This window comes from Oenanthe melanoleuca, chromosome 11 (genome assembly GCF_029582105.1).
Source record: "Oenanthe melanoleuca isolate GR-GAL-2019-014 chromosome 11, OMel1.0, whole genome shotgun sequence".
NCBI lineage: Eukaryota > Metazoa > Chordata > Aves > Passeriformes > Muscicapidae > Oenanthe > Oenanthe melanoleuca.
This window is the reverse complement of record NC_079345.1, coordinates 15,966,814-15,993,152: the sequence shown is the minus strand read 5'-3', so window position 1 is coordinate 15,993,152 and position 26,339 is coordinate 15,966,814. Positions and strand designations below refer to the sequence as shown.

The 26,339-nt window shown below is 43.1% G+C and overlaps 1 protein-coding gene across 2 annotated transcripts in view; it reads right to left on the bottom strand.

Moving 5' to 3' along the window:
• The window catches only part of ADAMTS18 (ADAM metallopeptidase with thrombospondin type 1 motif 18), an 85,557-nt gene extending 73,559 nt beyond the window's left edge, over positions 1 to 11,998 (bottom strand). The window contains exons 1-3 of one of the 2 annotated variants that reach the window (XM_056500887.1): positions 11,698 to 11,998; positions 11,458 to 11,536; positions 9,242 to 9,558 (exon numbers count right to left, since the gene is read on the bottom strand). In XM_056500887.1, the coding sequence (XP_056356862.1) occupies positions 9,242 to 9,558; positions 11,458 to 11,536; positions 11,698 to 11,799 (498 nt within the window). In that variant the 5' untranslated portion in view covers positions 11,800 to 11,998. Of the gene's footprint in view, positions 1 to 9,241; positions 9,559 to 11,457; positions 11,537 to 11,693 lie in introns of both variants that reach the window. The other variant, XM_056500888.1, reaches the window with a different exon arrangement.
• Positions 11,999 to 26,339: the final 14,341 nt, after the last annotated feature.

The following is a 26,339-nucleotide window of genomic DNA, read 5'->3' as shown; positions in this document are numbered from 1 at the left end:
TGAAGCCCATCAAGGAGCAAACACCTCTCAAAGAGAGTGGATGGTACTGGGCTGCAGGAACCAGCAGACATCAGCAGCTCACTGCTGTCTCAGCCTGGAAATTCTCTTTTCTGCCCCTTTGCTCAAGCTTTGGCTGCTTGGGGTAGGATAACAATCCCAGCACCAGTATGTGGGAATGTCAGTAGTGTAAAAAAACATCCATATGGCCTCCAGCATGAAGAGAACCAGCTGACAGAGCAAGCCTGGAGCTCCTGTTGTGGCAGGCTGGTCTCCACAGTGGTTACAGAGATGTTTATTGCAAACAATGAAATGTAGAGCACACTACAAGGAATTATTCTTTATCAGAAAAAAGAATAAAAAGTGAAAACATGACAGAAGCACTTTTCTTGTTTAGGCCATAATCATCCACAGTGGACTGCAAAACAAAAATCATCTCTGCCCTCACCCAGGACTGTTACTTTTACATTTCATTTATATTTGCATCTAACAAAACAAGTGACATACCTTTCTGTCAAGTGTTAACAAGAAATGACACTGGGTAGCCACATTTTTAGAGAAGTTAAAACTTTCTTGTCTGATGCTGCATTACAGCATTTAATACCTATCCCTCACCATGACCAGCTTGTGCTTTAACAGCAATATTAATTTGAAATATTTCTTGAGGTTTAGTCTAGCCTAATTTTAAGGCCTACTGTTTTGATGACTTCTTCCTAAAAGAAAAAACTTGGTGTGTGGCATAAGACAGGTATGGTCAAGAAAGAATTATTTTAAAAATCTTTCCACTGAAGTGCAGTAATTTGCACAAAGAAAAAGAAAACCTGTTTTTAATTTCATGATTTAAAAAGAACTAATTACATTCTGGTGTTATATAAGTTCTATATCTCATGGCAAGGAAACTGCAGGTCTGAAGAGTAATCCATGTTTCATTAGTTTGTGTACTCTGCCACAGAATATAATATTAGGTTCTTAAATTAGTCAGAAGCCACACTGTGCTGCAGAGTATAAAAACAAAAGTGAGGGCTCAAGCTAGGTCAAGCATATTTCATATAGGTCCATTAAAAATCTCATTCCATTAATATTAATAAAGATGTTGAGACACAAAAGTCCTTCAATTAACATATATTAGGCAGGCAGGCACAAGCATTCAAGTGATCCCACTGTGAACAGCAAGAATCCAGCCCTCAAAGAATAAAGCCCTGAGTGTGCTGTGTGCAGAGTGGGGCAGCCTGAAATGTGAATGCCCAGGGGAGTGAAAAGGCAACACCCCATTGTCTCTGCAAGCAAATATCACTTTATTGCCTCAGCTTCCTCTCCTCTTAGGCAGGTTTGTGCTGGGCCTTGTTATTGCAGTAGGAATAACTTCAAGACTTATTAACTTTGTCATCCAACTTTTGTCTTTTACCATTTTTTGGCAGTCACTAGCTGGGCAGCCAAAAAGGAAAAAGGGTTTTCATCTGCCTGTATAAGCTGTTTGCAGATTTCCCCAGCTTATGAACTAACATTGTAAAAAAAAGAAATTAACTTGCATGTTGCACAAATGACTCTGGACAATAATGGTTCCCACGGTACCAAGCTCCAACCATCAAGACTCATTCACTTGCCTCTGACCTGATTATTTGACATTTCTTCACCCTCATTCTTGGTGACTTCCGAGCACGATAAACAATAAAAGGTTACTGATGTCAACCCATTGTGTGCCAGGATGTTGTTCTCATCTAACACAGAGCAGAGCCAGCACTGAAGCTTAATTAATACATGTTTGCAAATTGTGCTGAGCTGCAAGGCTTCATGATTCCAGGTTCCTTCTGTCAATGTTTACCTCAGAGCTTTAGTCAGTGCTCCACTGTCTGAACCCAAGATAAGTTCTGCTTCCATCAGCTATTCACATAGCTGGTCAAATCACTGTCAGAGCAAATCAATAGGAAATTCCTTGAGCATACAGTAATTTATGGTAGACCTGCAGCAACAGAATTGGGATTAAAATGGGATAAGAAAAGGCAAGAAAGAACCAATATTTCTGCTCCCAGTGACATGATCAAAAAGACAGAAGAAAACCTTGTTTGCAATGGAATTATCCATTAAAATTCAATTCAGATACCACTTAAGGGCTAGTCAGAGCCTTCCTAACATGAAAATGAGTGGTTTTTAGAAAAAAAAAAAAAAAATATTGAAGTCTGGGCTTCAGCTGCTAAAACTCACTGCAGGTCCACTGCCATCTCACACAACAGAGATAATTAAGTTTAACTCCTTTCTTGTCAGATAGCTGGGAGAAGACCATGACAAAGTGAGAGCTCCTGGAAAGCAGGTATTTTCTAGGAAATCCCTAGAAAGCTCTGTGTCTGTAAGTCAACAACAGTGCTAATGCTCAGGAGAGAATGAAATCAGATGCAAATAGCTCTGAAATGATCTCAAGGAATTGACTGATATATTATGGGCATCACCAGCCTGGATGCCTTTGTCTAGCATAGTTCCAGCTTTTATCTTGATCCATGCACTGCAAATTTCCAAACCACAGGTCTATGGACCTCCAGTCTTCCCTCCTGTGGCAGCACTGAGCAGCAGCCCCAGTGATCCTCTCTTTCAAAGAGTAAAGAACATCAGGAAGACAAACCCATCCCTAAGAAGCTGCAAATTAGGAAACATTTTCATAGATATCTTGTGGACTTGAATGTGATACCACAAAAAACAAAAATTTGAGGAGCCAAAACACATGAGGGACTTCTGGAGCAGGTGACAGAACCCCCTGTGCCCATCCAGAGTATTTATGACTGAGCAGCCAACATTGCAAAGCCAAGCTCCCAGCTGAGTGCAGGTGTGTCATTGTGATCAGGGCTCTGGTTCTGCACAGGGTAAGGAGAGAATAAGCTTGGGATAACAACAATGGTTAAGAACAGTTTTGATAGCACCATTTGCTCAAATTAAGTGAATTTGTTCCTCTGTGGGGACCAGAGGACAACCAAGACACTTCTGTGCTTCCCACTCCTGTGCCATGTGTCAGGTACAGATCTCCAGGGCTGCTTGGCCTGGACTCGAGCTCCAGTTTCACAGACTGCCACTGTGTTTTGGGACAACAAGAGTCTTTACTCATCAGGTCTGCCAACCTGGTATCCTCCTCAAACACTTCTGAGGTGAAGGAAGAAAAGGGGAATGACAGAAATAAAAACCTGATTAGGTTAATTAGTGACTAAAAGCTGCTATTAGTTACTGAAATCTCTAATAAGAGAGCTATTTGTGATGTCCAGCAGTTCCCAGCTGTGCAGAAGAGAATACACTGCCTCTGGGCAGCAGAGATGGTACAGCCCACATCAAAATAGTGGTGCTGAAAATAAAAATCCTCAGGACATCAAAGACATCCTGTTATGAATGGGTCATGTCTGTGCAGGCAGGTCACCCACTCCTGACCCTCACAAGGGCATCTGTCTATAAGCTTCTCTCCAATGGACTAGGCAGAGTGTGGGAACTAGGGTTAGTGGGAAGCTTTGCTAGTAAAACACTGAGGTTTCCAGCATGGATAGAGACTGCTGATTGCTTTGGAAGTGATGATAAGGCTGCTGCTTAACAAGAAGGGCCAGGATGAACTATCTCTGTACAAATGGACACTCCCTGTTTCTGGAAAGCCACTCCAAGGGTTGAAGCAGTGGTGCCCACAGTGGTTGGAAATACACCAGTGAAGCATTTCCATGCTCTGCTGCCAGCTGAGCAATGACAGAGCAGCACAAGTGAGAGAGGACCAGCTCCTGTGGGCACTCAAGGGCAGCTCTGCAGCCACAGCCCACCCTGCACAGTTTCCTCTATGTACATTCCAGTTTTTTAACATAAAACCAGGAAGAAATGCAACTTCTATTACTTTTTCTGTCAAGCAGAAGCAGATTCTTTCTCATCATTAATCCTCTTTAATTCTATTTCAGGAATCAGTAGTGCCAAAACACCTGGGATAACACTGCCTTTGTCTTGCAGAGCCTAAAGGCAGAGTTAAACAGAAAGCTTATCAGACAGATATGGAGAAGGTTGATCAATAACCTAATCACACAATTCATCACCAGTCAGTCAGTGCTGAAACCAGAAATACTGCCTTGTATTTTCTAGTATAACCTACAACATCCTCAAGAATATGACTATTTCCCATTGTCATCTCATTTTCTTCTGGAGATTCTTCTTATTTTCATATTTACCATATTATGGAGTAACAGAATAAGAATGGAAAATAGTTCACCAAAACAGTGAACAAAAGGATGATCCTGTAAAACACAGTTTGTGTTTTAGAAAGGATGGAGATGCAATGGTGTGTGAATACAAAGAAAATCACAGGACTCCCATGCAAGATGCTGTTCATGTTGTGCTGGTACAATGGCAGAAAATACAGAATTTGTGTATTGGCTTCTGAGTGGACTAAAAACACCTTTAAGAAGGAGAAAAATCACCAGCTCTATATTTAGCTTCTCCTCAAGGTCCCACTGGGCCAAATTGTATTTTTACAGCTGTAGATTTCTGAAGGACCCTCATTGCAAACAGCAATTATTCTGCACTTTCACCAGCAGTCTGCCTTCACTGAGTTTGGTGGCAGTTTGTCTGCAGAAGAACCTTGGGATTTGTCTCAACACATTTAATTGGACTTAAAGTGTGAGCTCTAGGAATAGGAGGCTGCTGTTAGCATCAAGTTTAATAATGCTAATACCAGGTGCAATTAAATGACTACAAAGAGGGTACATGAGCTGCCTGGCCTGCCTGCCTCCTAGGTGGTCAGACTGCATCAAGACACTTTAATTTTGTGGCTTCTTTGATACCTTGAGCAAAGCCCTGTCCTCAGACACACTCACACACCCCCTCCACTGAATTAATTCATCTCCTGTTTATCTCTCAGTGCTATGTCTATAACCCTTCTTGTCTAGAGCCCTCTGACAGCTCAACGAGTGTAACATGATTCATCCCTCCCTCCTCTTTCTCTTCCCTTGGCTAGACACTAATAAACATAACACAACTTGAGACAAGAGAGAGGCTCCTTTTAATGACAGATTCAACCACATCTGGCCAAAACCAGAGGAGGGCACCACTACTTCTAACTGAGGCACATAAACCAAAGGGAGGGAATAGCCCAAACCCACCTCTGGTGTGGGCAGGTGCAGCCCCTCAGGCCTCCATGCCTGGGTGATAAAACTGTGTGTCACATAGTTTTAAAGGACCTGAACTGTTCCACTGAACTGAACTCACCTTTCCTGACCCAGAATACACACTCATCTTCTCTGGGATGGAATGGCAGGAGAGCTCCTGATATAAACAGTTCCTTCCTCTGGGCACACATTCTGTGCTTGCTCTAGACCCTTGCCTGTGTGCTGCACCCCACAGATGCTGTGTAACAAAGTCCTCACTCATTAGGGCCACCAATTCCCATGCTGTTTACCGGATTATAAACCTTTCTGACTTTGCCTGAGTTCATGTTCATGAAGGGAATGCAACTTCTGCTCCCAAAAGCACAATTATAAATTATAAATTATAAAGGAAGTCTCTACAATACAACCAGAGACCTCTGAGGTTCTCTTGTACTCTGCCCTGATTTACTGTGTGACTGTAAACAGCTCACTTTATACAGGAGATTCTGCACACACAAACCTAAAGTGAGGAGACAGAAAGGAGACAAAACCTGGCAAACACCACACTGTGATACAGGCTAGGAAAGCAGCAGTAAATCTTTTAGATGTCACCATGGAGTTAAAGATGGTGAACCTGCAACAGATCTCATTTTTAATGCAGATTAAATAGCACAAAGTGGATGAGAATGGGAAAGGGGGAAAGAGGAAGGAATATACACAACCATCCTGAGTAGGTCCTAAAAAAACAATTTCATATTCTAAGAGTGGCCAACACCATCTCATTCAGAAAAACTTGAAAAACCACAGTAGTTTGTGGATTTTATATAGTCTGCCTCCCAGTGAGCTAACTAAGGCAATTAGAAGTAATAATAAATTGCTAAATAATAATAGTAATAAAAATACTATTAGAACAAGCAAAAATTAGCTCAAATCAGGATTTTGGGAAAAAAAGATTGAATGTGGAAAGAACAAACAGATTGAATTGGAGAATGTAAACAGGGGATGAAGCAGCAAGACAAACCAGTAGCCTGGATATACCAATTAGCAAAGCACAAGGCACTGAAGGAAACTCCAAAAAGTCATGCATAAATAACACAAGAGGTTTATTAAATCAATAATGAAAACCAGTGAAGAAAAGTAAAAAAATTTGCATTACTTTCTATTTGGGACACATTAAGATGATGCTAAAGAGAGAAAGTAGCTTTGCATTTACTAACATAAACAAACTCATTGTCCCAAAGGTTTAGGAGTAAGAAAAATGATCCCTGGGAGTAAGAATGCATTAAAAAAATGTGAAAAAATTATCATAGCTTCTATGGAAGGAATGTATTATGTTCTCATTCTCAAACAGAAGGTCCAGAACAGAGTTTTTATTTATAAAACAAGTAAAAGAACTGGGTATTTTTCTGTATTAACAGATGCTCCAGCAAGCAATGGATGCTGACTGAAGCAGAAAAAGGGCAGAAGACAGAAAAAGGTGAGTTTCCAAATGAAAGCTGAAGCACTTTGATGATGCAAAGAGGCAGTACTCACAGCAAACTTGTGCACATTCCCCTGAAATGCTCACTTACTATATTAGAGACTTGTTCAGATAAAGATCCACTTATGCCTTCTGACACACCAAGAAAATTGTGTTAACTGATAGAAACATTTGGTCTCAAATCAACAAATCAGCATAAAAATGTGGGGCCTTCCTGTCAACTAAGCCATTAAAACATAATATACACACATCTCTTAATAGATCTAGACCAAAGCAACAAATTCTTGCTCCTTTCCAGTGTTAAGTTAAGGTCATCCTGCCTAACAAACCATTTCATATGGACTCTCCCCAAAGTCTCCTCTGCAGGCACTGGCAGATAACAGACAGCTGAATGACTGAATACTCTAGGTCATCCAAAAAATTAGATCAAAGAGTCCCCGTAGTCTATTGAAATGCAATTGCTTCCAAATCACATTGTGGTGTTCCAGGCTTGAAAGAATGGGTCACTGCAGCTTTATTGTAGGGAAGCTATTGCTAATGAAAGGAACAATGGAAAGATTAGTGCTACCAACCATATAGAAGAAACACCACTTTCGGTTTAATTGCAGTGAACAAAGCAAATAGGAAAGAAGGGCAACCAAGTGACAAAAGTAGTTGGTGAAAAAGGATATAGAAGCTATTCACAAGGTTCTCTTGATCAGAGCACAGCTTCCAGACTTAACATATGATTACTGGGTTTGGATCCCAGTGGAGAGTGACGTGGGTGTCATTACAGACAGCTGACGACATCTTTGAGAGGGCAGCCTTGCAAACTGAAAGACTCAGAATCCTGTTGGTAATTTGCCTGGGATTCATTAGGTGCACTGAAATTAACAGATGGATAGGGAGAGAAAGAAACAATTACACTTTGGGATACCTACCCTACAGGAGATTATTGTAAGTAAAGGTTTACTTCATTTGCCAGTTTAAAACAACAATTTAAGGCAAAATCTATTGAACCTTGAAATTAACTTTAAAAAGAGATTCTATTTGTTGATAATCTGGGTACTTCCATAATAAGTTTGTTCATACCACAATATTTATTCTCTTTTGATCAGTTTCTGGATCTTTTCTAAGTGAAGCTTACCAGTCATAACAACCTCTGTGTCGAGACAGTGGTAAAAGATCCATTTCATTCTCAGTTAAGATCACCACATTCTGTTCCTCTGTGACCTGAGGCAGGCTTGAACCTTCCTCCTCCAGACAAGACTTGACAAGCCCAACTTCACTTAGCTCAGAAAGCATGTTAAAAACCAAAACGTGGCCAAACAGGGGAGATCTCCCAAACTGTACCTGCTGTGTAGGTAGAGCACCTCCCGTAGCAGAAAGACAAAACACTGCAGTGAGTGAAAACAGGGTATTTTTCTGAGTAAATCTGATAAAAGGTAGCAAATGTGAACATGAGGCTTCCATGAGAACAACTGAGCACATTTGATATTAACAGTTCAGCATCACAAACACAAATTTAAAAGCAAAAGAAAGCTCCAATCCAGTTCCTGGCACCTGCTCCAAAGTCACACTTGCAACTGTTCAAATGAACTGTTAAGATTCCTCTAACCTGATGAGGTTAAAAAAAAAAAAATTAAAAAGGGAGTACAGCATTCAAAATACAACCCAGACCACTTCAGCCAGTTATCAACAGCCCTTCCTAATGAACAGGCTTCTCAAGTCACTGATTCCAGTTTCAAAGGAAACACTGGCTGTCTCAAGTGCTCCTTCTCTGCTCCCGTCACACACTTCAACAGCCCTCAGAGACAAGTACCTTTGCAAAACAGATTTCTAGAGGGTGACCCAACATATCCTCTGGACCTTTAGTCAACCACAAAGCACACAGATGACCTCATGTACTTCCCACTCAATGTCACTGCCTTCCTCTACAGCCACAGCAGACTGCTTTGCAAGTGCAAGGGATTAAGCCTAGAAAACATCTTTAACTATTAATTCTGTACAGGATTCTCCTAAATTACATCAGTAAAGCCATCTCTGCAGGCAATGAGCACTGTCAAATGGATTTTGAAAAAATCACCTGTGAATAATGGATTTCTCATTAATTTGGCTGACAGCCATAAATGGAAAATACATAATGATAACATTTAACAAATTCGTAAGAGATCGACTCATCAAGACTAGTAAACCCAAATAAGGCTTGAATTATCAAAGGAAACAAAGGGAAATTTGTTCACAACTCCTGCCAAGCTAGGAAATTCACCCTTCCTTAAAGCAGTTGATGAATCTAGATATAATATCTTTTTTCACAAGCTTCTGGACTGATTTTTTTTCCTTTATTCATTGCAGTTCACAAAGGCAGGAAGAACTTCTATCTGAGAGGGAGCAAAAATGTATAAACTATCACAATCTGTAACAAATTGCTATGGGATAATTACTAGGACTACCAGCTATTCTGTTTTGTTTTTTTTTCTTCCTGAAAGACTGTCATCAAAAAATGCAAAGGTTTTGATGCAGTTCATTGGCTATAACAAAGTCTCTTCTGATAAACACAATAGCAACTAGTCATACTAGAAAAATCAGAAAAGGCTGTATGATGTCCTGAATATTATTTGAACTACATACTTTCAGCTACTCTTCCACATATGAAAATACTTTTAATGCTGATTTGTTTTAAAGAGACACTTACCAAGCCTACACACGTAGATATTGCTACTGAAGATGTGCTATCATTCCTTATAAATCCCTGGTAGAAGCACTGCTCAATTTCATGTTCCTGAGAATGTGACACTCCATCTTTCCCGAGTACCTGGACAATAAAACTGTTGCTTAAAATGGTCGAAGGTTTAAGCTCTAAGTGAAGTTCCTGTCCAAATGCTGAAAATTTGTAGTGCAAGGAACTCTTTGAACTCTGAGTTGATCTCTTTCTCCTAGTACTGTGCAAAACATCATGTGAAATGTACGATCCGCTGGCATCCACTCTGACAGGTGTCACAAACACGTAATCTGTAACGATAAAGGGTTGGCCATCAGCTCTGGCACCCACAAACAAGGCACTCTGACACAGTATCAGGCATTCCCTGTGGCATGCAGCATCCCCTCGTTTTGGGGCTGGCCTGCAGGCTCTGTGTGTGCTGTCTCAGCCACATAAATTCAACCCTGTAAGTCACACAGGCTCTCAGCCTGTGTTTGTTTCTTTTGTGTCCCACTGAGAGGCACAGACTAACTAGCATAGCTGTGAACATTCCCACAACTGCTCCTCTGAAGACATTTGTCATCACCAGCAGATCTGTAGATTTTCCCCTCCCCCTGTATTAATTGCTGTCAAATGTGAAGGCTGCTCTGGCTTGAGAGGCTTTTCCCTTCCCTAAGAATGCAGCAAATATTGTATCACTGTAGGGGTAGCCATGACTGGGGCCTTGCAGAACTGTACCACTTGTTCAAATGGATTAAAGGATTAATTTATTAATGCCTTAACTGAGTGAGACCTCATCTCTTTGTAGTGACTTGATTAGACTGGGTTTCAAGTTGTAACTGACCTCCAGCAGAAAGAGATTACATCCTACCTAATAACCTTTAGCCAGCCATTGCTAATTGCATGTCAAAGAAGTTTATTGTTTTGGATAGAATATGCAAAAAATTACAAAACTATTTTTTAGGAGAACACTCAGACCTACTCAGAACCACCTAAAAGGGAGGGGGTGGGGAGGGAAGAGGACATAATTCAGCTGGCTGTACAAGCAGGTGCCTCACTTGCAGTACATCACCATTGGTGTTGACCTAGCCATGCAGGCATTACCTGTGTCCTGGAACCAGGTTCTGAGTTTTAGCTGTTCCCTGAACTAGGATCTTTGCAGCTATTCCTGGTAGCCTAAGTAATTATGCTGAAAAAACTGCTTCCCAAGCCCAGTTAATTTGTGACCTGTGTTTCTCTGTGGGTATTTAGAGATGTCCATGCACTTTCCAAACAATTAATTTCTCTTCCTAAATTGAAATTACACCATTAAAAAGGAAGAAAATCCCCTCCTCCTTGTGTTGTAGCAGATGTTGCAAACAGTCTCAATCAATCTCTTTTACCTGAATGGACTTTGTTGGACACACATTAGGCTGAACATGTAACCACTGATAGGTTGCTTTTTCTTAGACAGTGGAAACAATACATCAAGAGCTTTCACTTTCCTCGAGTGGTGTTAATCAACGGCAGAAGTTGAGGATGCTAAGCAGGCTGGGGGCCAAAAAATGCAAGCAGCTGCTGGAGAGAGGGAATCCCCTGGTGAGCAGAGCATAGGGTGCAGGAGGGTTTTCCTTTCTGCACCCTGGTGTGGTTCTCTATTGTACTTTGTTTCTGCTCACACACAATACAAAGCGTATACTGCACTTCAAAAGTCCCAGAGTCATCAGCATCTACGTGTTAGGCACTCCAACCTGGGAACAAACAGCCCCTGAGCTCCCACTCACACAAGCCCTTCCTCTCCAGGTTTTTTTCTCCCATAGCCTGCATTGCACCTCCTGCTCTCCCACACATATATTTTCATTACTTTTGTCTCACTGCTTCCACAACAGACACATGAGGCTTTGCTGCTGTGGCTACACATGCATTCATCTTTCTAATCGCACGTGGAAACGTGGAAGTATTTACCATCCCATTCATTCGCTTTGCTGCTACATGTTGTTCCTTTCAGCTTTAGCACACAGGGCTTAACAAATTAATCCCTGCCCACGGTTCACCATCCCGCAGTAGCCAGCCTGCTTGCACTCCATGCTCCCCAAACACTGGGACTTCTTCCCTCTAAATACTCACTCCACGAAAAATAAATAAATAAATAAATGTAATTTAAAAAAAAAAAAAAAAAAACATGCATGCAAACGTTCACATACACAGACACAAGAAAGAGCTATACAAACCATGAGCCAATTCACTGATGCTGTCACTGGTTAAAGTTGCCGCATGAGACATGCAACAGAGGCAACACAGCTGAAGGGTCTGCAAGAGAAAAAAAAAAAAAATAAAAGAGAGAGAGAGAAAAGGAGTATTGGGCGAGATTTCCTTGACAAGGCAAGGCAGAAAGACAAGGCACCAGAAACTGCAGCAACCTGGTATGAAAGCACACTAGGCGACTGCAAAAGAAAGTGCTCTCGACCTGCCTTTACAGTGCTTCCGAGCCACGGGAGAGTCTGGAATGGCATGGAGCTGCCGCCGAGGATCGCAGCAGGTAAAGTCCAGACGGCCAGCAGCAGACAGTCCATGTTCGGCCGCGCACCTGGCGGGTGCTACCTGCTGCCCGGAGCGTGCGGCGGGCGCGCCCGCCTGCCCCGCATGGTCCCCGGGCGCTGCCCCGCAGCCGCTGCGGCGGCCGGCGGAGCGCGGAGCGGCGCCCAGGTGAGCGCGGCCCCGGCCGCCCGAGCGCGCTTTAAGCCCCGCCGCCGCCGCCGCCGCCGCGGGGCAGCGCAGCCTCCGGCACCGCGTCTGGAGCGCCGCGCCCGGGGCCGAGCGGGACAGCGGGCGGGACCGGGGCGGAGCGCGGCGGGGCCGGGCGGGACAGCACCGGGGCGGGAGGGAGCACCTGGGCCGGGCTGAGCCGGGCGGGACAGCACCGGGGCGGGAGGGAGCACCTGGGCCGGGCTGAGCCGGGCGGGACAGCACCGGGGCGGGAGGGAGCACCTGGGCCGGGCGGGACAGCACCGGGGCGGGAGGGAGCACCTGGGCCGGGCTGAGCCGGGCGGGACAGCACCGGAGCAGGAGGGAGCACCTGGGCCGGGCGGGACAGCACCGGGGCGGGAGGGAGCACCTGGGCCGGGCTGAGCCGGGCGGGACAGCACCGGGGCGGGAGGGAGCACCTGGGCTGAGCAGGGCTGGGCCGGGCGGGACAGCACCGGGGCGGGAGGGAGCACCTGGGCTGAGCAGGGCTGGGCCGGGCAGAGCAGAGCAGGGCGCACCTGCGGGGATGCGCGGGCAGCGGGGACCTGCGGTGCGGTGCGGGGCAGAATGGAGGGGCCGGCCCGCAGGGGGTGGTCGGGCTGGAAGGGATCGTAGTGGATCAGCTGGTGCAACCACGGTCATGTCAGCTCCTAATAGCTGGCCTTGTCTCCACCATTCTAGTTATATTCCAGTGATGATGGGACATTGTACGAGAGAGCACCTTCCAAGGCCACCACACTCCTTAGTCTTATTATCACATCAGAGGCTTTCTTCTTCCTCAGCTTCTCCTGAGCATTCTTCCATCCAAGCCTAGCCCCCGCCCCAGAAGGAGGAGGACAATGCACACACCGCGCACAGGGTTGTCTCCAGACAGTTCTGGGATGTCCCCAGTGAGGGAGACTCCACACCTTCTCTGGACAATCTCTTCCAGTGCTCAGCCACAGCACAGAGAAGAAGTCCTTCTTCATGTCCAGGTGGAACTTCCTGGGCAAAAGTTTCTGTTCATGGCCTCTTGTCCCACTGCTGGCACCTGGCTCCATCCCTTGGCACTCCTCCTTCAGACACTGCAGACACTTAGCACTACACCTTCACACATTGATGAGATCTGCTCTTTTCACAAGGAGCAGAGTTCTGTGATGATGCTGGGATGAGCACTAGTCCAGGAAAAGCTGTGCAGCTTTCACCACTCATTTGGAGACAATGTGCTGTTCTTTTCTATTCTTTTTAGAAGTCGAATCATTGGAAAACAAACAAATCACACAAAGATTAAGGTGCCTGACAGCTGTGACAGGTACTGGATACTGAATGCTGATGTCCATGGAGGAGCTGATTTTCACAAAGTGGCTCACACAAATTGAACCAAACACAGCACCAGGTTCTGGTCCCAACCCATGTAGTTGTGCTACTACACACTCCTTTCTACAGAAAGATTCAGGAAAGAATGAAAGATCTGAATAATCTAAAAGCAAACAAGTATTGAAGTGGATGGGACTGGTCCAGACTGGAAATCATCACAGAACTTGTTTCTGACGATTTTGGCTGCACTTGGGAGAAGTGTCCCTCACCTCATGATCTCCCTTTTGTGCCAGAGAGTTTTCTAGCATGTGTCTTAGTCCAATCTCACTCAAAATCTCCCTTGTCCCACAGCCACACAGTGAAAATAAACAGTAACTGTGTCAGCTGAAGGTGCCTCTTTGCTCCAGTTGGCACAGGAGCTGAAGTGCATGATGGAAGCTGAGGTGAGATGGAGGTCATCTCCTCTACCTGCCCCCTTCACCAGGGGCATCGTGATAACTAGTCTGGGGCAATGGATTAGACAGATCTGAGATATTTTTGCTTCTAAAGCATTTCCTGTCTTTAAACATTAAGTAAGTTCCCAGGCATGGAATTTCTCCTCCACCTCTCTCCATTTTCCAGCAGGCTTTACATTATCACCTTGCTGAATATATTATGATAAAGTTTCAAGATCTTTTTGTAACAGTGCACCTGCCACCTCCCACCGAGTACATTCAAATGAAAGAGCTGGCCATTGGTTTACAATGGTTGCAGTGGAGTAGAACACATAAAACATGTGTAGAACACATAAAGCGTGCTGTGCAGAGCAGATAATAGGAGAAAAATGTAAAATTACTGGGCTGTAATTTTATTATCAGCCCTCAACACCATGAACAGACAGACTTGACTGTTTTCAATAGACTACCTGACCATGAAAACTGACGTTTAATTTGCTGTGAGGGAAATAAATAAAATTCTCCAGCAATTACAAGAATTTTTTAAAGAAATAAAAACATAACTTCCACCATGAACTTTGCATCACTGAAAGGAGGTTTGCTCTGGGTTTCTGTAGAGTTAAGATTTCACCCTGGGGATTTATAGTTTCTGGGTATGATCAAAGAAGAAGAAAAAAATGTGACACTGCTTTGCATGACTACAAATGACATGCATCTAAATTTGAGTTGGCATTAGGCAGGGGACCCCAACCTTTCCTGGCCTGTAGGCAGCAACACTGATCAGTTAACATGCTCAGACAGCATCATCCTTTGCTCCCCGAGTCAATCAAGATCCCAGCCGTGATGGTCATAAACATCAGAGAATCCTGCAAGGCAGCTCCTTCCATGTGCAAACACACCATGCAAAACATCAGAGAAAACTAAAGCTCCACAGCCAGCAGTGGAGTAAACAATGCAGTCAGAGGGGGGCTTTCCTCCCCCTCTCCCTAGCAAGTCCCACCTCAGATGGCCACAAGCACAGATTTCCTCAGAGGCAGTCATCACACTCTGCAGCCTCATTGGGCCCTATCCTCCCTAAGCTCTCAGGCTGCATGCTCCCACCAATTATTTTAGGCTGATCAGTTTTGTCAGGTTCTAAATAGGTCGTGATTTTCCCCTAGTAGTTTGTATCCACCTGTTCTAATTGTGTTCTGCCCATGTGAGAAGCTCCTTTATTACCCAGGAATACAGGAACTGTGCAGACCCAGCAAAGGCTGTCACCCCAGAGCAGCACTGCCCTGCAGGCAGCAGTGACCTCCTTGGGGAGGGATCTCCAGCACAAAGAGATCAGCTACAGACCCCGACTCAGAGCTCAGGGTTTCTCTCAGAGCTGCAAGGAGGTTGCTGCTTCACACCAGCAGTGAGTTACTGCTTCATTTTCCCCACACTGAGGTCCCAAGGGCTGAGCCCAAGTTTCACCAGCATGTCTCAGCCCTCTTTCTAGACAGACCACACCTGCATGCAAAGTGTCTGTCCACTGTCCTGATGTCTACATGTGAAGATATTGGATGTTCTTGCTTTGATTCATAAGTATATCATAGAACATTGATTACTATTTTTCAGGAGTCAGTTCTTTCTAATTCTGAATCCTTCTTTTCCAGTAACCTTTCCTAAAGTTTTTCCCCCAAGAACTCTGCTGTCATTGCCATCACAATAAAGTCACACTGCACACAGAACTCATGGAGTTGTGGCTGCCCCATCTCTGGAATTACCCAAGGTAGGGTTGGATGGGGCTTGAATCAGCCTTGTCTGCAGGAAGGTGTCCCTGCCCGTGGCAGAGGTGTTGGAAGGAGAGGTTCCTTCCAATCCATTCTATCCTTCTATGATTCTGTGCTTGCTGGTGACATGACTGACAGGCATGCAGCACAAACAAGCCCTGGACTTAAATACCACCAAGTTTGTTTTGCCATCTTTGTCAGAGCAAACTCTTCATCATGAGGGACATTTGTGGCCACTGAGATGAGCCAACGGTTCACAGGAGACAGAGAGCTGTCAATGTAGATTATCTTCCAGGTTTATTTGTGTTTAAAATGAATTTGTATAATTTATACCACAGTTTAACCACATGTGCTTGGGTGACTGGAGGCAGAGTACTTCCAATGAGAAATGGCTCAGGGAGGGCTCATGTCAATTGATACTCAGTGACTGTGCATAGCAGAATCAGAGCAGAATTTTCCTTTGCTAACTCAGCATTCAGTTTCTGCAGTTCTCCATTCCTGCTTGACCATTTCTGGGACCATTTCTTGCCAAATTACATTCTTGCTGGGTTACTCAGGATGCATATAAGCACTCCATAGGATTCTTCCAGCTCAATTTTTACGCTCTCTATGTTTATCCTCACAAAGAAGTTTCTCTCTTGTGAGGCACAGGAGCCCTTTGCCTTCATTTCCAGAGCAGGGTGATTACCCCCCTGCTGGGTGAAACTCGGCAGAGAAGTCTGCTTAGAAACCCCTTTACAAATGACCCTCTTTAGAATGAGCTGGTAGTTTTTAAAACCATCAGGTTCATCTTTGTCACAAGGTGAAGAGGCCCCAAAGTGAAATTACGTTCCAGAGTTGTTTGTGCTCCATACACAACTCAACTGCTAAGGGGGCTTTTCTCTTTCATTCTATTTTTCATTGAGTAACCTCAAGGCATTTTTGTGAATTTATATACTTTGTCTAAAGAGTTCAGCAACTGTTACTCAGTTGTAGCAGGACCAGACCACTGGTTGAACAAAGTATCAGCAGCTTAAAGCAGACCATGGGGAAGGGTTCCTACAGATTCAGTGGAGTTGCAGGGAAGTGCTGAGCTGGAGCCAAATCCCATTGGCACATCTATCTGTACATTATCTAAGCCCATGCAATACTGTGCAGTTTGAAGCCAAATCCTTTCAGCTGGCATGGCTGACCACAGCTCCTTTCTCTGGTTGGGCTAGAGAACCTGAGAGGAGAATCTTTGTGCCCTCCCTGCCAGAAAGATCCTGTGTGCAGAGAGAAGGCTGTGAGCAGATTCCCTGCACCTTCCTCTTCCCCCTCCACCCCAAATTTTGAAAGGCTACTCTCATAAACAGAAACTCCGAGGACTGCTTTGTCTACTTCCACAAGATCTGAAGCTGACTACAGCGTTCTGAGGAATGGAAAATGCTAGTCTAGCATGTTCCCAAAAGCATGTTCCTGCATTTCTAACCAGTGTGCAGTTTACCATAGGAGCTACTGGGGCAGGGTTGCTTTTGCATGATGGTTAATTGCATTTTTCAGTGACACATGGCACAGGCTATACCATGTCACTGGTTATTCTGTTTATGGGTAACTATGTTTCAGCTGACATGAAAACTCATAAGTAACAAAAACATCTATTGGTTGACTTAGTGTAGTTTCTCCATTAATTCCTGATCCTTAAGGACCTGAATGTTCACAGAATAAAATTCCACTGTCTTACCAGTTTCTCTATTAAATTCTGCTTTCTGCAGAAGCTTTAAAACATGGTGTTAGGACAGAAGTCCTCAGCTTATCTCTAAATACAGTTTGCATCCTACAAATTCTGGCAAACTCCTTGCAATAAAGAGTAATCATTGTGGAATAGGTTTCCACCACCATTTACAGTAATATTTTCTGTCAATAAGCCCCTAAATTCATTTCGCATAGCTTTTTAATGCCAGCCCCTGGAAAAGGAGCTCCATCCAGCATTCCTGCTGCACCCTAACTCCGTGAAATCAAAGAAACAATGTTTACATTTTTTCCCCAGCCAATTTGCACGTAGCACTGGGCTGTTATAGTCCCAAATAAATGCTTTTGATTACAAATATTAAACACAATTTTCTGCTTACATGCATTTCTCTGTATTGCACAGCATGTCCATCCTAATTTGATTAGTTCTACACATTTATTTGTGCTAGCTGGACATCCCATTTTCTGGCATGGAGTATGAAGTTCCAGCTATCCTGCTGACTTGTTGCCATTGTCCTTGCTCCGTCCTGCGACACAAGATTTGGGCTCAGGAGCGGAACTAAACCCACCTTCCAAGCAATGTTCTGCATTTCTCCAGCCGTCTCTGCTGTAGGCTGCTGCTTAGATTTTAGAACAGATTAACTGACTTGCATTTCCAGTGTCACCAGCAATTTTTGAAAAGGGGGAGGGGAGGCCAAGGAAGCAAGACAGACAAGCTAAAAAACTTTGCAAACAGCGCTCGCTTGGCTGGGCTCCAAACGCCACAAGTTGCTGCCACAGTGTCCCGACCACTCCAGGGCTGGAAAGGGAACAGGGGAAGCTGCAGCTCAGTGCATGGGGGCTCTGTCACACACCCAGACCGAAATGAAATGAAAATGTCCATCACTAATAGAGGAAAAATAAAAGCTGTCATTGTGGGTGGCCCGATGAAGGCTTTGCAAGCACTACATTTTAGAAGAGTTTTCCTGGCAGCGTGCCAAGCGTAATTAAAGCACAGGTACCTCCAAACTCACAGAACTCTAATAAAAACAATTATGCAGTTTATAATGTTGTGCACGTGCCAACATTTGTATTTATACAATGGATCAAAAATGGCACGGGAGGAACTGCGCAGCCCAGCAGGTTCAGAGATCCACTTTGAAAATGCTTTTTATAAATGGTGATTTGCACTCTACCCGGAAGGCTGGGCAGCCTACAGAGTCACAAAGACACAGTTAAAACCCCTGCAAATTACTTCTAAGACACTAGGATTGGTTTCAGACGTACTCTGGTATCACGTGCAGGAAGGAAAGCTCAGTCCCTGTTACACAGCCAGCATCTGCACCCCAGAAAAGGATAAACCAGGCCAAGAAACAAAATCCATATGGAAGTTTCAGCCCTCTGTCTTCCATGTTAGGAATGTATCAGATTATTCTACTCCCAAAACAAATGGCATTGGGATGAAATTGCTTCTCACTCATTTCTTATTGGTTCTTCTTTTCATGTCTGTAAACAACACATATTTGTTTCGTCCAACAGAGACTAAAAGTTGTGCTTTTCTCCCCCATTCCTGGTAGTGTTCCTTCATCACACCCAACCCTGAAATATTATCTTGCTTTTTCATTTTATTACTGGACTGGAAAGGTGACTTCTGCTGATGTGACTAGTTCCCACAAGTGCTGGCATCAGTTTGAAGATAAAGATCTCTGATAACAATTCTCCTGCTTGTATCCAGTTAGTTTGAGGGTAGGAGTCTGAGTTCTGGGATGAGAATTTTGGGTCTTAATATTCCACAGTACCAAGAATTCACAGTTCCAGTTGGGGTCAAGAGGAACTGAACCTTCTGAGCATTTCTGAACACGGATGCCTGTATGCTTCTGAGCAACATACCCCAAGAAGAATGTTGTTGGGAAGATTTAGTCTCCAGTCCTTTGTAAACGTGTTTCTTCTTCTATTTGCTACTCCCTTCATGGGCCAGGCAAAGAAAATTGGCCTCTCTTTTCTCTGAATTTCATTATTTGCAGATTTTTTTAATACAAGATAATGCTTCTTTGGCTGGCTCCTGGGATTCCTCTATTAAAAACTTCCCTCCCTTCTCACATCAATGAGCCTTTGTTACTTCAGCCTTCTTGCTGAGAGCACAGATTGCAAAGGAGCTCAGGAGCATGCATTTTCAGTCCCTTCTGTGGAACAGTTGCAGTGTACTCACAAACCCTTTGTTTCACCATTCTCAATTAAGTATCAGCACATTTCCTATGAAAATTAGGTGGTTTTACTTCTGGTACAGTGTGTGTTCATCCTCCCTTGGTAGGTGTCTGCCCAGACTCACCACCCTCTCATCCTTCTTACCCAAACTGGACCTCTCTGGGGGAATTTTAAATACAGCTTGGCAAACAAACAGGAAAAGGTCTCCCACAGAATTACGGAGCTGTTCCATATTTTCTTCTATAAGAAAGAGCTTGCAGCACCATGCAATCCTGTACAAAGAAGGTGTTGTCTAAAGGATCTGCACAGATACTGTTTGCTGTGCACTGAAAGACTCTAAACTCTTGTTCCATAACAAGAGTGGGATTTGTGTCAGGCACTGGAACGTGGTGTCTTTTGAGGACCAGAGCTCATTACTTGAGGGCTACACTGCACCACAATGGCAGTGAGCAATCACAGCTTTGGATAAGGGCATTAACTCCCTTCAAATTGCTTTATACTCTTTCATGAGGAAAACAAGGCTTCGTGACTTACTTTGTATTTTTATACAAAGAGATTTATTTTTTACCACTGCTTTTCATGCCAAAAGATGATGAGAACAGATGAAGAATATGGTAGCAGTAGCTGTAGAGGACTCCTTGAGCTAGGTGCTGAACACATGCAGAACAGAAAGCTGGTCCCTATCCCAAGAGCTCAGCTTGCAGTTTTTAATTTACCACAGCCTCCTTTGCATTCCTAATTTGCAAACAAAACCATTCCCCGACTATGGTGTTGATTTCCAAAGTGATTTCAGCATGCTGAGGAATCAAACAGCTGTTTTACAAACTCAGTGTTGCACCAGTTGCTGTGACAACATTTAATAATATCTTACTCTGTGTGTGTGTACTGAGTGGAAAGTGTTTGATTTTTGCCTGTTTTCAATAGAGCAGGATGTTGGGAAGAAAAAGGAATTAGATCATTTTATGTTGTACGCCTGTAGCACTGAAATCATCAGCTCTTCTTAAACTGAATTCAGTAAGGCAAGAGTTAGGAAAAGCACTGCAGTGGAGCATGGATGAAAGGTAGTTGGGAGGGTGATTTCTAGTCCTATAACAATCAGAGAAATGTGGAATTTTTCTATTAATGAAAATTGGAGTCCTGAAGGTTGAGGCTTTTCTCAGCAAAACCTTATGTACAAGGCCAATTCCTGCTATGTTTATGTTTGTTAGGAGGTGCCTTATAATCAAAATCCTTCCCTTCCTCCCCTTTAAAGATTACCAGATACTGTGGCAGTGCTGTTGTTTTGCTCCAAGGATGAACTCTTTAAGACTGTAACATTAATAAAATTAATTTCATGGCCATTTCAATCATTATACTTTAATGAGAGCAGGAGATTTTAGCTTGAATTTAAATGAGATTGAAACCTCCTTGGCAGTGCAGACACAGCAACATTGTGCTAGAGCTTCATAACAGAAACTCAAACTGATTAGTCTGTTTGAGGGCAGCTTGATTAGTTTTTCCCAATGCTTCCAGGATAATTGTACTGAGTCTAGCAGGAAGAACTTCCCTGGCTCCAGCTCTGCCCTTCCAGCCAGCCACCCTCATGGAATGAACCTGGAGTCCCATGGCAGGACATGCATGGGATCTTCCAGAGAAATCACAGCACATCCAGCCATGGCCATTTAAAACCATTTACAGTCAGAATTCTACAACTGATGGTCAGAACTCAAGTGATCTTGGCCTATTTTCATGATCCAGTGTAAAACAGAAATAAAAGTAAAGAGAAGAATGTGACAGGCAAAATATTCATTAGATTGACAGAGCAGTTTTATTTTTTATGGGCTATAATAGTCTAAGTTTCAAGATTTATTTTTTTTTCAGTATCTGCCTTTTGTTTCCCCTTGATTATATGTATACACTTGTGCCTTGTTCATCTGTAATCCCACACTGGGTGTCAAGAGCAGCAAGACATAAATGCAGCTCTCAGGAGTCAAATTTTCTCACTGCAAACTGAGGAAAATGGGCAGTTAATTATTAAGTCTGTTTTCCAGAGACATTTTTTCTGCAGCCTGTCTCATGACAGTGTAGAGACAAGGAGAGCTGAAAGCAGATGGGTCTGGACCAGTGCCAGCCATCTGGGAATCCTTCACAAGTACCTGAAATAGAAGCAAGGTAGGGCATATTGAGGTGAGCAGCTTCCAGATTCTACCTGAAAGCTCTGTAGGTGGCCTAAGGCCACTTGAATCCAATCCAAAACAGGCACCTGGCTCTGGCCTGGATGCCTGCCAGTTTCATAGCATATTCTATCCCTGAATTATGGTGTCTGGACTTATTTCATGGCTTATTGTTGTATGCCTTTTAAAACTAATTCCTCACTGAAAGATGTTTGAAATTCAAAGCTTTCTTCAGTTTCCCACTTTATTCTGGAGCTGCAGACACTTGCCTTATTGGGTCCAGGACAAACCTGCTCTAAGGATTCCCTAAATAGAACTTCATGCTTTGGTAGCTGCTGGTTGTTGTTTTTGGAGGAGGAAGGAGGGGGAATGGAGGCTTGTGTTATGGATTTACCTTGTTGATAACTATGATGAGGTATAACTTCTGTAGGGCCAGAGTTGCCACTGAGTGCCTGTGTAACTTTCAAAGCACTTTTTAATAAGTGTAAAGGGATCCATCTCCTTGCAGTGATTAAAGCCTGCTTGTTTGTTAACTACAAATGTGGCTTGTAGGTACTAGCCCCTGAATTAGCACAGTGCTCTTATAAAAGCTCAGTCTTCCATATTGCAGTGAGATTCTTCTGACTTCTTCCTTATGGGCTGCCAGAAGGAACTCTACTATGGAGCTTCATAACTATTGGACTTCTCTGGAATACTAAGTTAGGCTTACTCATATTCCAAAACTCCAAAAGGAGAAAAAAATCTCCTAAAACCGAAATGTAAGTCTTATAATCAATATTTTCTCCACAGAGGAGTAAAATACTTAAAATACTTAAGGGAAGATTTAGCAATGGGTGATACAACTTCTCCCTGAGAGTCAAATGTTTAGCTTTTGATGCTGAAATATTTTAAGTGGACAGCACTACAGGATTTCTCAGTGCTAGAAGGGCAGCTTAGATGGTAATGTGTTCATCTTTCTTCTATCAGATCTGTCAGAATGGTTTGTATCTTCATGATTTTGTACAACCAGCAAACCTAATCCTTACCAGATGCCTGGATTTTATACTGCAACATTGCATATTCTTAATTATGCTGCTATCTGCCCACCTCAGTACTTGGTTATCATTATCACACTAAGCAGTCTACTTAGTTAAACTTTGAAAGAAACAGAAAGGCAGACTTCTGCAAACTCTTTTCCTAAGTTAGGCAGTCTCACTGTAACAAAAAACATGTTGCTGTTTAAACAGCCCAGAAAGGAATTACCTGACCAGAATAAATAACAACTGCCTGAGGGTATGTTCCCTCTCAAATGTTGATTTGAAATTGCTGATCAAGTGTTAGATTAAGTGAATTACTTACAACTCTCAATTAATAAATACCAAAGCAACTTGGCTAGGAAAACAACAGAGAGCATGGAACAAAGAGAACAATGCCCACGTCTGCAAAAATCACTTGGAGTGGTTTGTTAGAGACCAGGGCACTACACAGAGATTTCTCCTGAATCAGCCTGAGAGCTAAACCAAGGGTCATCTGTTATTTCCCACCTAAAACTCTAATAAGCAGTTCAGAAGGATTTAAAGACTGTTGGGCCTATAGGAAAAAGGCAAATAACTGCAAAGTCAGGAGAACACTTAACCTGAGATTTATGTGTTGTATCAACAATAATGGAAAGCCCGAGAGAGACCAGGGGTTCAAGACATGAACCTATTATGTGTGTGTGTAGAGTGTGGAATGTGGGAAGCTTGGGGCTACCATATTTCTGTCCAGGTTTTCCCAGACAAAATGAAATGCAGTGAGACTAATGTGTCTGGGATGCATCCTTGATTTATACCCATACAGTAAGCTCAGAGTGAACTGGATTTACTGTGCTCACACAGATCACCTACTCAGTTGCACACACATTAGATCCCATTGCATCCCAAGTGCATGAGATCCACTGTCCACATGCCACAGAACAGATCTGACCCTGTGCAATGGAGGTGGCTGCAAGTGGCCTGATCTGCTCATCAGGTGACTAAACCTGGGCTTTTCCTAGGAAAAATATCTAGGTAGAAAAATACAGTGTTCCTGCAAAAAGTCAGATGCAGTCCTAGGTAAACAGCATAAGCACAAGTTTCAATTAATGTGCTTAATGGTATCTTTAGAGAAACATCAGAAGATATCATTGGTATCTGATTTTTTTTTTTTAAATGGTGTCCATAGATATTGGAAATCTTATTGCCCTGAGTATCCATGGAGTGAGATTAGAAAAACATGTCATTATCCACTCTTGTTTACAAAGACAGAAATAAGTGCTGTTATTCAAGAAGGACAGATCCTCTTTGAAAGTCTAATAAGCCATTTTCTTTCCAGCCTCATATATGTGTATTGTCAATATACTCTAAAAATCCTGATCTTAACCATAGATTTTAAGGACTTTCTGTGCTTTTGGAAATGCACTTCAATGTATTTGGTTTTTCAAGAGCCTCCGCAGTCTCAGGTAGGGACAGTCCTTCATATTCAGAAATCTCTAGAACTCCACCACGTGCACTTGCTGTGCATCCTCACATTCCCTATCTTGGACTATAAAACTGGAAAGTTGAATGAAGAAGTAATTATGTACCAGAAGCAATGTACCACTGATATTTCAGTAAAGGCAAGAACAGGAGCAGCTAGTGCAGCATGCTGCAGTGTGGCTGAGCACAACCCAACCAGACACACTCTGTCACCTCTTTCTTGGACCAGGACCAAGTTCTGCACCTACTGAGTGACTGGCAGCTACAGAAACACTCTAAGGCACAATCTGATTTCACTTTCCAGTGTACACTGATGGCCACAAAGCTACAGTATCTTATCTGACTCCTATTTCTTTGGATTAAAAAATAAAAGACCACTTTTCCCTAAAAATCTGCCTTATTGCAGCAGCATTACTACCCACAAGTATTCTTTTAAACAGGATGAAAATTATGCTAAGCATTTTTTCCTAAGTCCATAGGGTAAGAAGCAGGCAGTGACAAACCCAGGAGCACTTTTCCCTCCCTGTGCATGCTCCAGCCTGAAAAGCAGTCGGTGTGGGGATGGTGGGACCCGGCGCATCCGAAGGTTCTGCTAGACCTGCTGTGTGCATAAAGGAATTTCTCTGTTCTACACCACCATAGCATTTTACATCCTGACTCCACTGCAGCCAAGGAGCAAGTCAAGACAGAATTACCTTTGCCAGTAAGCCTGAAATTCCCTTCAGCAGGTGCCAGCAGCGAGACTTGCACACCCATCCTCAGGTTACACACTCTGCTGTTCCTTTCAGGGCATTTACTAAACTCAATGTATATTAAAAAAACGTGAAGACAAAGTCATTGACATATGAATCAAGAAGGAAATACATTTTTTGTATTAAAATGGTCATTTCCTTTGCAGGGGTGATTATATGAGAAGCTTTTTGTCTGTTTAAAAATCTCTGGCTTCTACTTTTTGATTCTCAAACTGAAAGATGCTATTTAAAAACTACAATTTCAGCTTGCTCCTTTTCTGTTGGAGAGAGGACAGTGCTCTCACAGAAAGCTTTGGATACCTGATGTTCACAGAATTATTCCAGTGGTTCCTGGGGAGTCACTGTGTAAGTACAGTGATACTTTTGGGGACAGCTCCCAGAAAGGCTCACAAGAAGAAGTGAAGGCAATTACTCTTAGCCAGTAAGAGTTAATAAGAGTAGCTGCAACATCTACTATAGCTGCCTAAACTCACATTTCTAACTTCATTGGAAAACTTTGCTGAAATGATGATGAGGTTCACTGGGACTAGATGATCTTTAAGGCACCTCTCAACCCTTAGCATTCCATGATTTTGCTATGGAAGACTTGTAGGTGGAGGACTACTCTGGAATGCCCCCTAAATTGAAGACTACTCTGGAATGCCTCTTATCAAAGCCTGAAGTCCTCATCCCAATAGCCATCCACGATTCTGGAGAGGAAAATGGTCCTCCAGGGGTGCTTCAAAGGAGGTCTAACTTGGACAGCATTTCAGAAAGAGCCAAAAACTGTGTTTGTCTATCCCAGTAAATGCACACAGGGAGGTTTGAATCTTGCAGTGGCTCAAAATCAGCTACTCAAGGTCTGTTGAAACCTTTAAATAGCATCAAGTCCACATGCTAAACTCTCTGAGGGCCCATGGACTGGTGACATTCATTGTACTAAAGGAGTTGAATTTTTTCAGTGCCTTTAACTTCAAAGGATTCTGGTAGCTCATTTCGTTTAAAAATTTCTCATTTCAAATTTCCATCTGTAATTGTCTGTTGTAACTCTTCAGAATAAACTTATAATTTTAATTCAAGAGACTTTAAAACTGTCTGGACAAATTAGATATGTGCTTAGAATATTGGCACTTCTCCAAGACAAACAGACTCTGTTGTTATCAGCAGTGCTAATGTTACCAGAATAACTAGGAAGCTTTACAAATCAGCATGACAAATTAAAAAGAGGAAAAACAAAAATCTCCGAAGGCAAGGAGTTTTTAGCACCCATTTAAATTTAATCTTCACAGCTAGATTTGCTTCCACAAACATGGGTTTGTTGTAATTAGCTACCAAGACTGGAGCTTAATGAGCTTAATAAATATTTCAGGCTGTTAAGAGATGGAAGTGGCACTGTGGTGACTGGAGAGTTTCTGCAGTACAATGAAATATAAACGAAGACTAGAAATTAATAATTAAAAGAGAATTGGAATGACTGAATCACACTGAATTTCCTAAGGGCACCACTCAACTTTCTGCAGAGTGGAAAAAGTTATTAGGAGCTGAGCATGGACCATAAGCTTCTAAACAATTGTCCAGCACAAAGAACAGCTCAGTCTGCTGCAGCTATCCACTTAGGAAACCCAAACA